The sequence below is a fragment of the Thermobia domestica genome, chromosome 2 (assembly GCF_964235325.1).
Source record: "Thermobia domestica chromosome 2, izTheDome1.hap1.1, whole genome shotgun sequence".
NCBI classification, from domain to species: domain Eukaryota; kingdom Metazoa; phylum Arthropoda; class Insecta; order Zygentoma; family Lepismatidae; genus Thermobia; species Thermobia domestica.
The window spans coordinates 127,495,611-127,511,058 of NC_137455.1; the positions used below are offsets into that span (position 1 = coordinate 127,495,611).

The 15,448-nt window shown below is 35.7% G+C and overlaps 1 protein-coding gene across 3 annotated transcripts in view; it reads right to left on the bottom strand.

Moving 5' to 3' along the window:
• Window positions 1-12,007: 12,007 nt before the first annotated feature.
• Window positions 12,008-15,448, bottom strand: part of ThrRS (threonine--tRNA ligase) — a 72,638-nt gene continuing 69,197 nt past the window's right edge. For all 3 annotated transcript variants that reach the window (XM_081745853.1, XM_081745834.1, XM_081745843.1), the window contains 2 exons: window positions 15,196-15,344; window positions 12,008-13,301 (listed from right to left, as the gene is read on the bottom strand). In XM_081745853.1, coding sequence (XP_081601979.1) covers window positions 15,196-15,344 — 149 coding nt within the window. In that variant the 3' untranslated portion in view covers window positions 12,008-13,301. The remainder of the gene's footprint in view (window positions 13,302-15,195; window positions 15,345-15,448) is intronic.

Here is a 15,448-nt window from a genome sequence, read left to right on the forward strand (position 1 = left end):
TTGCCCCTCCAGAAAAAATCTAAGTTACGACGACGTTTGTAGCCCTTGAATTTACATCAAGATCCTATTTATTAGATTGTATTATACTTCCTATACACAAATTACATAGAACGCTTTTTTGTATTTCCAACTACAAGTACTTACAATGATGAAAGTATTGATGTAGAGCACGATTATTCTGTTTACAGAAGAAACTTTCTGAATTGAAGTCATACAATAACTTTATATATAGGTACTGTCTGAATCATTTTGTACTTAGAATCAACAGTTATATCGAAGTTGGATATATTACATTTGCCATCTACATACAAGGAATGCTTATTTTTTAAATTTTCAAATAATAGCAATAATAAATGTTGTTAAAATCTGAAACTCTTTCCTAATTTCGGATTGGTGATCTTACTTAATCTAAACCAGTGGCGTCTCTTGAGTGAAGTAATAGTTGTAAAAATTTAAATTTTATCGCAACAAACAAAAGTAAGAAGCTGTATACAAGAATTAGTATACTCAAATAAGCCTTCGTCCCTTAGTTTTCAGCAAAATATATATTTTTAAATTGATATGACTTCCAGTTAACTAGACTAAAGTTAAAGCCCTCAAATTTAGATTACTAGGGATGCCACTGATTCCAGTTCTAGTTGATGAAATGTTACCCTTATTAACATTGTGTGTCATGTGAGATACCAGGTGCCAGCAGAAGATTCGCTTGAGTTATTACTTTGGCGCTCCCCGTTTCTCCTTTTAAGTTTCCATGACCTTTCAATATACACTCGTGGAAAATTAAAAATGGAAGAAAGTGTTCATATGGATATACATGCGATAATCAATAGCGCACTGCTATGGACTTAGTGTTCGAGATGCACTAATGTGATCGCCTTCATTCATATCCGAGCTTCATTGCAGGTCGCACGTTGACCAGAACAAATTTTAGGAACAACGTCGCACCAGAGGTCAGTTAGGACCATCCATGTAAACGTTTGCTGGAAGACGGACTACGTTTATGGGTGTCGCTCGACAGTCTTCCTCTCATGTCTTACCACCAGTGTTTCTTTCAGAATGCCCCTCCCAAAATTGGCCAACGCCCCCCATTGTAAACTAAGATAAATTAAATGGCGATTACGTATCACTTTTCTGGAGAATGTCCTTTTTAGCAAATATTCTCCAACTACAGGCCCCTCATATTTTCATCCCCTCTCTCTAAATAAAATTTTCTGGATAAAAACCTGCTCGAATTCAATGATGTCACAAAAGAAGCAACGTGAAAGTTTGAATGATGCAGCATTGTATTTACTGTTGTCAGCCGCATCTGCCTTGGTGTTAGCGATGGTTGTTTGTGCGTGCGGTATTTTCCACAGTATACACTGACCGGCGAGAATATTATGACCACCTCATTAATATCTGGCATGTTCACCTTGGGTTTGCAGGACAGCAGTAATGCAGTTTGGTATGGAAGTAATGGGACCTTGGTAGGTGGCTGGAGGCATGGCGTACCACTTCTGCATACACAACTCATTTAAGAAAAGGAAATTCCCCGGAGGGAGTCGATGAGCTCGGATCTGACCAAAGGTAAGTTAATATCGGGTGAATTTGGGGGCCACTGCATGAACTGAAATTCACCACTGTGCTCCTGAAACTACTGCAGCACGTTGGCCTTATGACAAGGAGCGTTGTCCTGTTGAAAGATGTCATTCGCAGTTGGAAATATGGCAGGCATGAATGGTGTGCGTGATCAGCAATGACTTGTCGATAGCTAGAAATCGTCATGGTGCCCTCCATACGGACTATCGGGTTCATGGATGACCATGTAAATGTTCACATATCTTAATGGAGACACCAGCGGCGTGTAGTTATCCTACTGTGCACGTCTCGAGCAGCAGTTCCCCTGGAAGATGATGGATTCTAACCCGGCCAAAGATGTGATTGAAGGCAGTATCGTGATTCAAAGGACTATGAAACGTTGTGCCATTACTTGGTGGTCCAATGACGATGGGAGCGTGCTCATTTTAGTTGTTATCGATGAAGGCATGCTGTTAACATTAGTACATGTGTGGGGCATCGGTTGCAAAGCCCATATCTAACAGTGTACAGAGAAACGTGTACTCAGACACACTCGTATCACTTTGTCTACTGTTAAAATTCGTTGTTAATTGTGCCACAGTTTGCGCCATATCCCGTTGTACAGAACTCAACAATCCACTTCTTTAATTAGGTTTAACCGCACCAATCTTGTGATTTGGTGCTCGATGCAGCGTTCTTTTTCCACCTTTGGAAGATACTAATAACGACAGCTCGCCGTTTTCGAGATGGTCGTTCCCAACAATCTGATCAAGCATCACACTGTCTGATCGAGTGAAATCCTTCTTACGGTCATGCGAGCGGTTCTGCTGTGTACCTTGCGTCAGCCCAACTACTGCGTTCAAAAACTAGCGGGTAATGATAATGTTTAGGCTGGAGAGTCTAAACGACTATTGGGTAGCAATATATGGGAAACCATAGTCTACAATGATCCTTCACCTCTTGCGTTCATACAAGACCTTGCGTCCAGTGCAGCTACATTTAGTCATTTTGTTCTCATTCCTGCATCATCTTGGAGACTTGATCATCTAAGACAATGCATGCCCATACCACTCGTATGATCTGACGCACTCTCGAAGCCATGTGTTAGCTCTCCTTGCCTGCTCGATTATCACACTTGTTCCTCATTTAGCATTTGTGACTGGGTCGGGTGGCGTCTTTCCTAATTCCTAACCCGAGACAAAACCTTGACCAACTGGATTCCAGGTGGAAGAGTGGAACTCCATTCCTAAGAATGATATTCAGTATGTTTACAACCATCTTCATGTGAGAGTGCAAGTTTTAAATGCAGGTGCACAATGTACTGATATGTTTCTTTGGAACAACCTATACTCTCTATCTACACGTGCAGGATCCTGTGCAAAATGATCAAGTACAGCGTACAACCTATAGTGTGTACAATGTGTTGAATAAAATTTTATTTGGTAGGATCATGGTTCCTGGATGCTCATTTTTACAATAATTTCTGACGTTTAAGAAGACATTGTGAAAAATAATCATTTTTAACATGTTAAACAAGTATGTTTCACTTCAGTGTGAAACTACGGCAGACTTTCAATTACGTGAGTTCAATACTCAAACTTCAAGTAGTAGGGGAGGTGGGGGAATAATGAACACCTTAAGGTTGAAATTGAAATGAAATTCACAACTATTGATACACACGGTAGGCTGGGGGTGTCGCTTGGAGTTACAATAGCACGGAATTCACAACTATTGATACACACGGTAGGCTATCTGCTAATACACTGACGTTTGAAAGTCGGTGTTCCCTGTGACCGAGCGTGTGTCCTTGTTCTGTCATATGTTGGCATGTTAGAGACCTAGTCTCGATTTTTTTCTTTTTTGGATAGCCTCTCTAGTCCACTTTGTATTTTCATTTTCATTTAATTTTAGTGTTATTTACGCTTCTATAGTTTTCCGCTCCTTGTTTTATAGTTGTACAACTAACTGTTTCATTAACATTTTCAATGAATAAGGAAACTAGCATTTTCTTATCGAAACAGAACATAATTTTGGTTAATATGTATATGTTCCAAAGATGGGACTATTTTATCCAGGGAGTTGGAGTAAAACGGTCATTCGCAATAGGTCTAAAACTTTTACGCCTTACACCTCTTTACATTTGTAGGAGAAAGAATAAAGAATATTGTACTGCAGTCATCGATTTTCCATTCATAGCAATGTTGCAATTTCAATTTCAATCTTAAGGTGTATGCTCCCACTTTCCCTATCTCTTAGTTTTCAACCATTTCCAATTTTGATAGTGTGCTGCGAGTTGTGACGATAAATTGATTGCAGAAAACAGTTTGTCACTATTTACTATCGTCTGTGAGATACTGAAACTGGAAATGGTTAATTTGAAACCATTAACGATTAACGAAGTTGTAACCTATTCTTGGTGCGGGAATCGATTAAAAAAAACTGAGTTAGTATCTATGTAAATGTAAATGTAAATCTATGTAAAAATCAGGATTGAAACCGGAAATAGCATTACATTTCAACCACTTCCGGTTTTAGTAGTGTTGATGTATTTTCTTAAAATCCTGAATCGATTGCAGAAAACTGCGTCGCTATTTATTATCATTTTTGGATCAAACTCAATACATTAAACGAAACCGATATGAAATTGACAGTATGAATACAAGGTAAAGTCTTTCCAGCCTTAGAACAAAGTAGACGTAAACAAAGCGAAATGTATTGCTTCACGGCTCGCACGTGCTTCAGCAGCGACAGACGTGAAGAGCAAGATCGTCTGCTAGCTTACTGTCGTCGCATAATTTCTGAAGTATAAAGCTACGGTTGATTGGTGATTGACACTGACTACCACTATGCTGGAAATATGTATTTTCTCAAATCGTTATATAAATGAGATTGCCTCTGTTCCTGGTGTCCTCTTTTATGTTTTATAACACGAGACGAAGATGGATTATTGTTACTCATGGTCGCTCTGAAGCTCTGCATTCTACAATTTCAAATGAGCGAGGTCGGTGAGCCAACACATACGCATGCGCAGTAAATACTATATGTCCAAGTACAGGTATGGTTGAAATAAAGCTACATCTGTTATTAAATATTATATATATTGCGTTTCGTATCTTTATTCGAAATTATTATTTTAGTAGGGATTATATTGGGGTAGGATACTAGTGCAGTGAGACCAACAACCAATCACTGGTCATCGACCGACTTGCAATCAGGTGGGTTTGTTTACATCTACTTTTTTCTAAGGCTGGAAACAGAATAGGTCCCTTACAGTCACCATTACTGTGTTTCTGTCTACTCTCAGCATGCTCCCTGGGTATCTCTCCTATACGTTCGATTCTGCAGATCGGCATCGGACCATTGTCTTCATTTGTATGTTACATTCCCATAGTGTCTCAACTCCTGGACACCAATGCATTAAAATTCATTTTGGATCATTCAGTCATCTAGTAATTTAATAATTCAACTATTTTATTAATTAAGCATCTAAAACAACTTCAATTTTTGATTTGTTAAATGAAAGTGACATTTAATTAAAATGACCATAGTGAAGTTACAAACATAGGTTGTAGGAAATCCTATTTAAGACCTTAATAAGTGCTTTCCGGGGAAATATTTATGAAATTTAACGAAAGCCGTTTTACCATAAGGAAAGTGCGCAGTCCTTTCTGAATGCGAAACGACTTTCAGTTTTTTTCTTTCTTTTTTAAACAAAGGATTTTAAAAAAAAACTTCAGCACATATTGTGTAATTTTCAAAATTTACTGTAAAAGTATACTAAAATCAAATCAAACCTTCCTTAGTTTTCTTTATTGGAAGAGTTCACCGAATTAGCGAACGTTCAAGGCTAAAGAAGTGATTCTGTTCACAAAAAAAAAAAAAAAAAAAAAAAAAAAAAAAAAAAAAAAAAAAACTTCATGTATAGCAAAAGCAAGACTACCTCATATTTTTAAGCATGGAATTGCGGGTAAAAAAATACACACTGCGTTTAATTACATCTTTATTGTTCTGCAACATGATCAATGATCTCGCATTTAGTTTGCTTGAAAAATAAGGTTGAGCTGTTCCTGGCGTTTGAAAATAAACAACTCTTCCGTTCGTGGTATACATGTTAGAGAAATGTATGACATTACAACTACACCGTATCGTGGCGCCACCTATCCTGCATATCTCGGGAGCAGTGGAAAAAATGGCCCCACTATTGGAAACATTGACAAAGGTGGAGGTCCATAATGTAATCCGAGTTCTTGCCAGAACCGCTGAAATCTATCAATAATTACAGTATGTGTAAGGGAATATAGTGATGTTCTTCAAGAGGTTTATATAAGTGGTGTAAATTACTTGAAGGAGGAAGGGCTGATGTGCGTGACAACTTTCGCCCAGGGAGACCATCATTATCTAGAGAGGATGTTGCTGTGCTGATTGAGGAGTGCCGAACAATCACAGTGCGAAATGTGGCTAAGGAACTAAACATTTATGTAGAGCGCGCTCATTACGTAATGCATACGGCTTTGGACATGTATTCGAAATTCCTATTTGAAGACCAAAAAGCTTCACGAAGAGGTAAGGCTATGACCCATTTCTAGCGCTATTATGTGAAGGGAAATTAGTTCTTGAAACGTAACATCAAAGGCGATGAAATAATGGTTCACTTCACGACACCAATCAGTCGTCGCTACTCACTCACATGGAAATCTATCTTCACCTCCCTCTCAAGTGCACTGCACTCCATCGCAATTTCATTGTCGCAGTCTCTGGGACTACAGAGGCGTAATGAACATCGTCGAAACTGCGAATACCAACAGGCAATGCCATTCGAACACACCAAATATATGTATGTAATCACTAGACTTCGGAATTTTAGGCACGAAAAACTTACTTTTTAGGCGTCTAAAATAGGCCCTCAAAATACGAAAATAGGCTCTAAAATTTCAACTGTAAATTTCCCAAACATCTTTATTTCTGTCCTTCAACAATACGCATTCATACCACGATAGTAAAATTTTATTCATAGTTCACAGAACAGTAAATGACAAAGTCTTTCCGCGTTTTCTACAGCCAATCAGTGTCTTTTGTGTTAAAATCATTTTCGCTGCAGGGAATACTCTCTCAATTGAAACCATTGTTACAGGTGCATATTTGAATTTGCTTGCATTTGATAATAATACTTCTTTCGGAAGCATCTCGTTCTCCCCTGTCAAGACTTGCCGTGTGATCCAAAACATCAAATCCTCGGTTATTTTCCCATTTACATTTCACTTTTTCAGTAGCACTTCTTTCTGCTTCCTTTACAACTGTCACATGCTCAACAGGTATTCTTTTCTTACCTTCCAATTTGGCAATTGTTACAGGCAAAAATGAAAAATTTACCTTTATGTGCACAAGAACTCTCTTTACTACTGCGTCCTTTACGAACTCCTTCAAAGTTCTCAGCAGGATTTTTTTTTTCAATAACAGGCGCAGTAGCATCCAAGTTTTCAGCGTAGTACAGAGCTGCCTCAATCCACGTTCCCCAGCATGTTAGAAAATATTGTGGAGGAAGAGGGACGTAAAGAAGTTTTTCTCTGAAAAAGGCAATTCTGGATGGAGCTTTAGAGAAGGTTTCTTTCATGTTTGAAATGAGGTTATTTACTTCAGAGAATTCACTTCTGATTGTTCCAGAAATCCTGTGAAAAGCGTGTGCCATACAAGTAACATTAATTAAGTCGGGGTAAAAGGTTTTCAGATGTTTAGAAACAGTAATCATGTAGGAGGCAGCGTCGGTACAGAGGAGAATTTTGAAATCATCTACACCACAGAGATATGAGTTGCAAACTTTTGTTTACAACATAAGCAATTGACTAGACATTTACTTTCTGGACCTAACTTAACCTACAGGTATGTTGACCTTGAACAAAAATAGACCATGGGAAATCATGTAGCAACCAACCCTTTCTACTGTCTCAGTGTAGCTAGAATAAGTTTATCTTCTGCTCTGACAAGTTTCTGACGGAATATTGAACAGAGATAAGATGAATCATTTTATGTTGCATTTGCTACAAAGCTTTCACAAATGCTATTCTGTAAATAAAATATTTGTTTATTTTTCAATTGTTAAGATAATACATGAAAAAATGCTAGTGTTTTAGGTTATTTTAGGTCACTAAAACATTGTTTCAATATGCCTAAATTTTCATAATTCGTAAAGATCAAAAGTTTTATTGCCGTACTGTGAAAGGAAAGAAAATAGGCATTTGCCCTAAAAATCCGAAGTCTAGTAAATCACTTATGAAAATCAATGTTGATTTTAAAATTTGTAAATATGAAAATTCTATTATTGTTATTTTCAAGTACGAAAACAATGCACTGAATAAATAAAATGAGGCAGAGGAGAATACACAAGTAGAATATCATATAAGGAATAAAGCATTTTACGTTAGTTATGATTTAGACCAGTAATAGACAACTAATAATGCACTACGGGCCAGTACAAAATAAAATCCATCCCCCTCTCATCGCTCACTCCATGTGGGTGAATCACACATTTTCTAAATTGTTCTACTCTGTCTCTCCTATTACTTTTTTTCATGTGTCGACGCCAATTAAGGTCAAAGCTACGAACAATTGAGAATAACTGTAAAATCTGCATTTATCTTTATATAGGCCTTAGTGATTAAAAGGTTAAAGAAAATATTTTTATAGCTAAAAGCAAAGTCTCCATTCAGGATGGCCAACTACATTCTTTCTGTTATACATTGTTAAGAGAATGTGCAAATCATACTTTTTTTTCCCCACTTTTACTAGCGGGTCGGATGCAGCCCGTGGACCGTCATTTGGCCATTGATGATTCAGATAGTTTACAAATATCTGTCAATATAATGTCATAAGCACAAGCACATTTTTAACTTCAGGAAATGTAAAGTAATATTCTTCTATTTCATAGGAACTCGAGTGCAAATATCATGTTCTACAGATTTAGTCTTGAAAACGCTAAACAGGTGTTCATGTAATTAACTGGAGGATCGTGGCTAAATGAGACAGAAAATACTACTTAAATTGGAATTCGAATTATTACTCGTGGTTTGGATCCACCGAACATCGAACCCGCAACACGCTCGCAAAGTTTACAAGTTAACCATTTGGCCACGAAAGGGAACTCATTTCCGAATGCTATGTCCTCTATTTCGATTTCTTATACATTGCTTATAATAACTTTCGTTTCTTTCCTCTATAAGTATCATTATGATTGCCAATAAATGCTCTCGTGAGATCGTGTTACAATTGGTTCACTTCTGTTGTGATGCATTGTATAAGTTGATACCCTAAGGTTTTATTTTATTTTATTTTTTTTTTTAAAAAGAAAATATTATTATTGTGTTTATAAATTGTAGAACTAGGACAGAACAATAACACGTTCCTACCAAGAGATTATTGCTTAAAATAGACAGGATGTGGCTCATAATTCGTTCTTTGAGGGGAGGAAGAGGCGCATAGTATCAGTATTCAACAAGTAAATAATAAAAAGCGTTTAAAACAAATATCTTTATTTTCTTCAGCAAGGTACTAAAGGTGTTTTGCAAAAAAACATTAACTATAATTTACTATAATATTCACTCTCTTGAGGAGTAAAGAGGAATGAATTAAGCTAGGAAAATTAATTGCCTTGGGTGTTCTCTCATTCAATTTGCTTCTCAAAACGAAGATATTCCAGCGCGAACATATAAAAATCGAGTTCACTAATTTTGTATGCGATACTTATAGCTATTATTTGTTCGCGAGTAACTAAATTTTGACTTTGTAACTTAAGACTGACTCGCAGAATACACAATGTTCTACAACACACTTCGTTCAATGGGAATTCTACTTTTTATCAAAAAAGCACACGAACTAATCACAATTAATTTTATATAAATTGTGAAACGTCAGCAATTTTTTTATTAACATACGTTCGAAGAAATGGAATTTTAACATCTTACAGTCGTTTATAACGTAGGGGACAAATGATAAATGCAAGTGAATTATTATGGGAAAAAAATCTGAATGCAATGAAAGAACCTAAAAAAGCTAAAGACACTATTTTGTCTACGTAACTCACCTGTAAATACTACAATGCGAAAACACACAAAGAGTGAAAGAATGAATGACTGGACCGAGACTCGAACCCGGGATTTCCGGCATATCGTGCCGATGCGTTATCTACTACGTGGGTTAGAGTCCAGTCCAGTTATTCGCTTTTTCACTCTTTGTACGCTGTTGAATTCACACCTACAGAGGATCTGGTGTGTAAAAATAAGTTTAAATCGGTTGTTTCATCCTTTCATTAATATATACCACAATAAGAAGTCTAGTTTGATTCTTCAAGGATGTCTGAGAAAGTCCTACATCATCAGCATTATTAGTATTGCAAGAAATAATCCATATTCTAGTACATGCCAAGTTCATAAGTTCTTAAAGCTATTGATGATTTCACAACGCGATTTACTTTATCGTATTTATTTCCCGAAGTTTCTGTCCTGGAGTATAATATACACATTATTAATTATTATAAATTCTAAAATAAACTTTTTTTAGTTATTATTATTCTCAATGTGATTCATTTAGTCACTGCAAAAAGAAGCTGGTGCTACAATGAAGCAAAGATAGCTGGTGCTACATGAATGAGCTGAACTGATATTTGTATGTTCCGGATTAGATTTAGAAATTACATTTATTACGTTTAGCTTACTGATTCGTTAAGGATACTTAATAATTTGCTTTCATCTTACAATTTTTAGTGCTGTGTACATTTTACGATTGAACAGGATAACATTAACATAGATTTGAAAGGCAGTAAGTAATACAAGAATGTATTTCATTAAGCGGGTACGTGGCTTAACAGAAAACAGTTCAGGCCTTCATTTAAATGAATTTCTGCTTTCATCGTTACCGAGCAAAAAAGATGAAACAATGGAACTCTAGGAAAAAGAAAGTCCTTCATGTAGCATTCTTCTTACAAAAGAAAAGTGCAAGGCTCTCGATTATTCTGTCTACAAAGAAATTGACGCAGTGACTCTGTATGTTCTGTTATAGAACAATGACACATAGAATAATACATTTTGGAAAGACCACATAGAAGGTAGTCAAACCTTCCTCAGATCTAATTAAAAAGTTGCTGCAAATAAACCTAAGAATTTTCACTTGTGTCAAAAGTGAATACTATTATCCACATGAATAATTGGTAAAGATCTAGAAACTTTGTGTACTATAATCAAATACATAGTGCACGTCAATCTCAAATTTGTATTTTTTGTACTTTTAATGACTTTATTATTCATATTTATTCTTAACTGCGAATATGTTTTTCATTTTTTTTAAAAGACACTTGTAATTTATTTATATGTTTTTAAAATTATATTAAATGAAATCTTTCAGTTTAACGTCCCACAATTATGCTCTCTAGGCGAATCGGCGGAATGTGAATATAAGAAGGGAGTACCTCGAGAAAACAAATGCACCAGAGGTAAGGGCTCAACCTCTGAGGCACTGTGATCGCATTTGTTTTTATATATGGGAAAAAAAGAGAGGATTCCGCAAGGAATTAAACCTACAAAAGAAATAGGACCCAGAAAGCCTAAAAGTTAATTATCTAAAAGAACATTTTTCCTTGCTCATCCGAATTTTCTGGTTTCATGTACTTCATTTTTAGTTCCCACCTCCTGCAATTAACATTTGAGAGGAAACTTTGGTTATCTTACTGATTATGTGAAAGTTTTACCAAGACCTAGAAAATCTGGTATATCCTCCCTAAGGAACCTATTTTTTTTTAAACACCACAACTGGTGGAATTTTTTTTTCCTAAGCATACCTTGCAGTCATCTGGAACTACTTTACTTAGTCTTCAATCTTCTTTTTAGTACTTCTGATCCCTTTTTGGCTGAATAAAAGCATCCACATTTCAAAGATTTTTCTTTATGCAAATTACTTTTGATTTCGAAAGGAGCAAAATACACAAAAATAACTCAGAAAAATTAAACACCGATCAAACGCAAGAATATACAATTGACGAACTCATCAGAAATAAGATGTGCTCGGCATCACAAAGTAAGCTTGAAGCAATCGAACGCATTCTATTTCCTAACAGACTCTCGTGGGTCTTACGTACTTGCGTTTGGTCGGTATTTGACCAGCTGATCATTTACTTGCGATACGGCTTCAATCATGCTCGTGTATTAGAGATGTCTAGATTTTCTGTCTGTTGTTAAATTTAATTATTTAAAGATTACGAGATTCTGGGATTAATAACAAACCTTAAATATGTTTTAATAAATAAAAGAGAGCTAACATTATTAAATTTCTATTATCCCCATCACTAAATTACCTTTCGATATGAAACATAAAATGAAATTAAAAACAATTCAGATGATAAATAATTATGGTGTGATTGTGACTCCAAGTTTAGCAAAAACTATACAAGGAAAAATGTACGAGATGGTTTCCAGTAGAAGAATCAGTATTTATTTTACTGAGAGGACAAACTTATAGTACAGGGCATTAATGTAATAATACATCAAATATTGTGAATCAGTCTACTAAACATAGGCGTACAACTACATTCACTCTTGACCAATGACCGTGATCTTTTCAAATAAGAATAAAGGTCTCATAATTTTAAAAATATAAAACCAGCGCACCGTAATACAATTTTTAATTCCTTACACTAATCATATTGGTAACCTAATATAATATCTATTGATTTATACTTGCATAATTGCTGGTTCTTTTATTTTCATAACCCACTACCGCATAGTGATATCAAAATTTTTTGTTTTCACATCATATAGTACATATTTACAGTTTTAAGTGCGTGAATTCCATTTATTATCTTATACTGATACACTCCGCAAAAAAAATTTCAGGATAGTTTTGGAGCCATTTTCACTTCCTGAGAATAGAATAAGTTAGCCATAAACCATTAAAGGTACGTAATAATAAAGTTATTCTTTGATAAATTACTAGAACTAAAATGAAGACAAAATTACACACACACGTCCATAAAATAAATTACAGTAACAATTCCTCGTTATGACATATTGTACATACATAAGAGCAAAAATTTTCCTCTTTGGCATTGTCCCTCAATGGCTGAACAAAGATCATTGGAAGATTCTGTCTTAAATATGTTCTCCATTTACTCAAGAATGAACTTTCTGTAGTCATTTTAATGCAAGATGGAACACACATATTACAAAAGTATTTGAAGGAAATCATAGCAGGAGATACCATCTCATTACAAAACACAGCAAGATAAGATTACGTAACACATGTATGGATTAAAAAGAATGCTTATTTTCCATGTGTACCGTCAACTGAATACTTCTATTTTATATTAAATATTGACTTACGAACAAGTCTAAAGTATCAAAGAAAGTTTTACATCATTCTGAAGCTTTTTGCTGATATAATTTTTGCTAACACAGTTTCTTTTGTAAGTAAATTAGAAGGTAACTGGATATAACGATGATTCATTGTTCAACTTAAATCACTGAGAGCCAAAGCTGAAGACAGCACTGAACGAAAACAAACCATTATTTAAATAACTGGGAAATTCTTCTTATACGCTAATTAACCACTTACTCATCTTGTCATATTAATTGCGCTCATGATTAATGAACACTGCACTGCACAGCAGCGCTCAACTGGTAATACTTATCACGTAACACACACTCAAATTCTGCCATAATTGAGTTCAGCAATGAATCTTCAAGGTTCACTGGAAAGGTCTTGTCCTGAAACATATAAGCATAATTAATTATAGCAACACTTTCTTTTATTCCCTGAATTTACCTTGTTCTAATTATCTGAAGTAAAATAAATTATTTCGATCTATCTGCATTACATGGATAACTCTATAGACATTGTAACGTTTAAATAAATTTTGCCACACATTCAATACATCCATCTGAAAAACATTCACTATACTTCGGTGTGTTCAATTAACGCTTATACCGTGCCAAGTATAAGAGAAGGCCTGTCGGGGTTAGCTGTTCTTAAATTACATACAATTGCTTTTACTTAAATACTGTTAAGTTTTTAAATTTTAATTGTGCACCAAATGATATCAAATATTTACACTTTTCTCCGAAATGTTCACAAAATAACAAGTCTAACATTAGCATTAATAGCCATTTGTACAGTCAGTGACAAAAGGAAACAGCACTTTATATACTGAGATATAGGCTAATAGATATATATCTAATGATCCTGTTTTATTTTGTTGCAGGCTGAATTTTCCTATAAATTCATATAAAACTTATTATCTGCTACTATTCATGTGTTTAATCTTTCTAGGGCATTCTTTGTATTTGTCCGTTTTCCTATACTAAATGTGTATCCTTACGTGTAAAATGAACATTTCCGACTGACTCTCATGCGCAAAGAATCAATTCGAATTATGTTTCAGTCAGCTTTTCGAATTTATTTATGTCAATGTCTTTAGTACACTTTGATTGGTGATACGTAGCATGGTAAGGGGAAGGTACACGAAGAAAGGGGAGGCAACAAATATCCCTCCGTTTCTAGCTCTCCCCGCTAGTCGTGACGCGCGCGCACCTTGAGTAATGGGGTCCTCGGTTGGATTCCCGGTTGCAGAGCACTGAACTCATTACAATGGTCCGAGTTCCACCTTAAACTGGAGGTTCATGTCTCACACAGCCTCTGTGCCTAAAAAGGACGCCTACTACATACACAAACAAACATCTTTAATGGTTTAACATTTCACTGAAAACAGTACAACTCACCCAACTTTCAAAAGCAAAATAAGAGTTATCTCAACCTAGCATAAACATTATGAACTATCCTACTTACGTCCGTTGAACAAGTACAGAAGTATTTAGTCACACTGCCCAGTTGCACATAACAGCGATAAATACTGGTTTTTTATTAATTTATTTTTGTAAATAGATGGGTCAAAATAAACCGAACCGGACATGGAGATGAGAAACTGAAAAGCGCTAGCGTATTCGACGAAGCATGACTACATGTTTCCATTGCCGACATCTTCAAGCTCTTCGTGGATCAACTGACGCCAAACAAACGATGTTTCACGTATTTCCAGCAAAACAGCGCGAACCACACGCCTCCTTGGAAACAATACACATTGTTTTCACATATGACAGAACTATCTCGATAGATTAATGGCGTCAAAGACCCCCTGATCTTTCAGTTGAGATTTTCATTTGTGGGACCACCTGAAGGGTAAGGTGTACCACAATCCACGAACCACTGACACTCTGCAACTGAACATATACAAAGCCATCGTCAAACTCCAACAGGGCGAGTTATAACAAGCTGCACTGAACGTCATCATCTGGGCAAACCTAGGCCTAGAATAAATGTTCAACATTGGCAGCAGCATCTGTAGAGACGAAGGACCGCACATAAATACGCCTTTTATCTCTGATCTACTTGTGTAATATCGTCTTACAGTTTATAAGTTAATCATTTGGTTTGGGTTCGATTTATCTTGGCCCGCCATGCATAATTATATTCAGCAGGATAAACATTTCCTTAATTTCATAATGATTTTCCAGACAATGGGACTTTTAATTTATAAAATTTAAAGTCAGATCACAATCAATAACTGTCCATAAAAGTTAATAACGCAATAATCTCAATACTTACTTAGAAGTTCTCTTCACTAGCTAGAATTCTATTCTCCTGTAACGCTCGGAATTTCTCGATGACAGCACCAATGGAGAACTCACCATGAACAATGTTATCTCTAGTACGAACATTAACTGTTTCAGCACTTTTCTCCTTCTCTCCAACAACTGAAAACAAAATAAATAGGAACATTCAACTAAAGAGTTCCGCTCAAAATAAATATCTCGTTTCCACACCGTCGGTTGGCAATTATATTGATTCACACTTATTC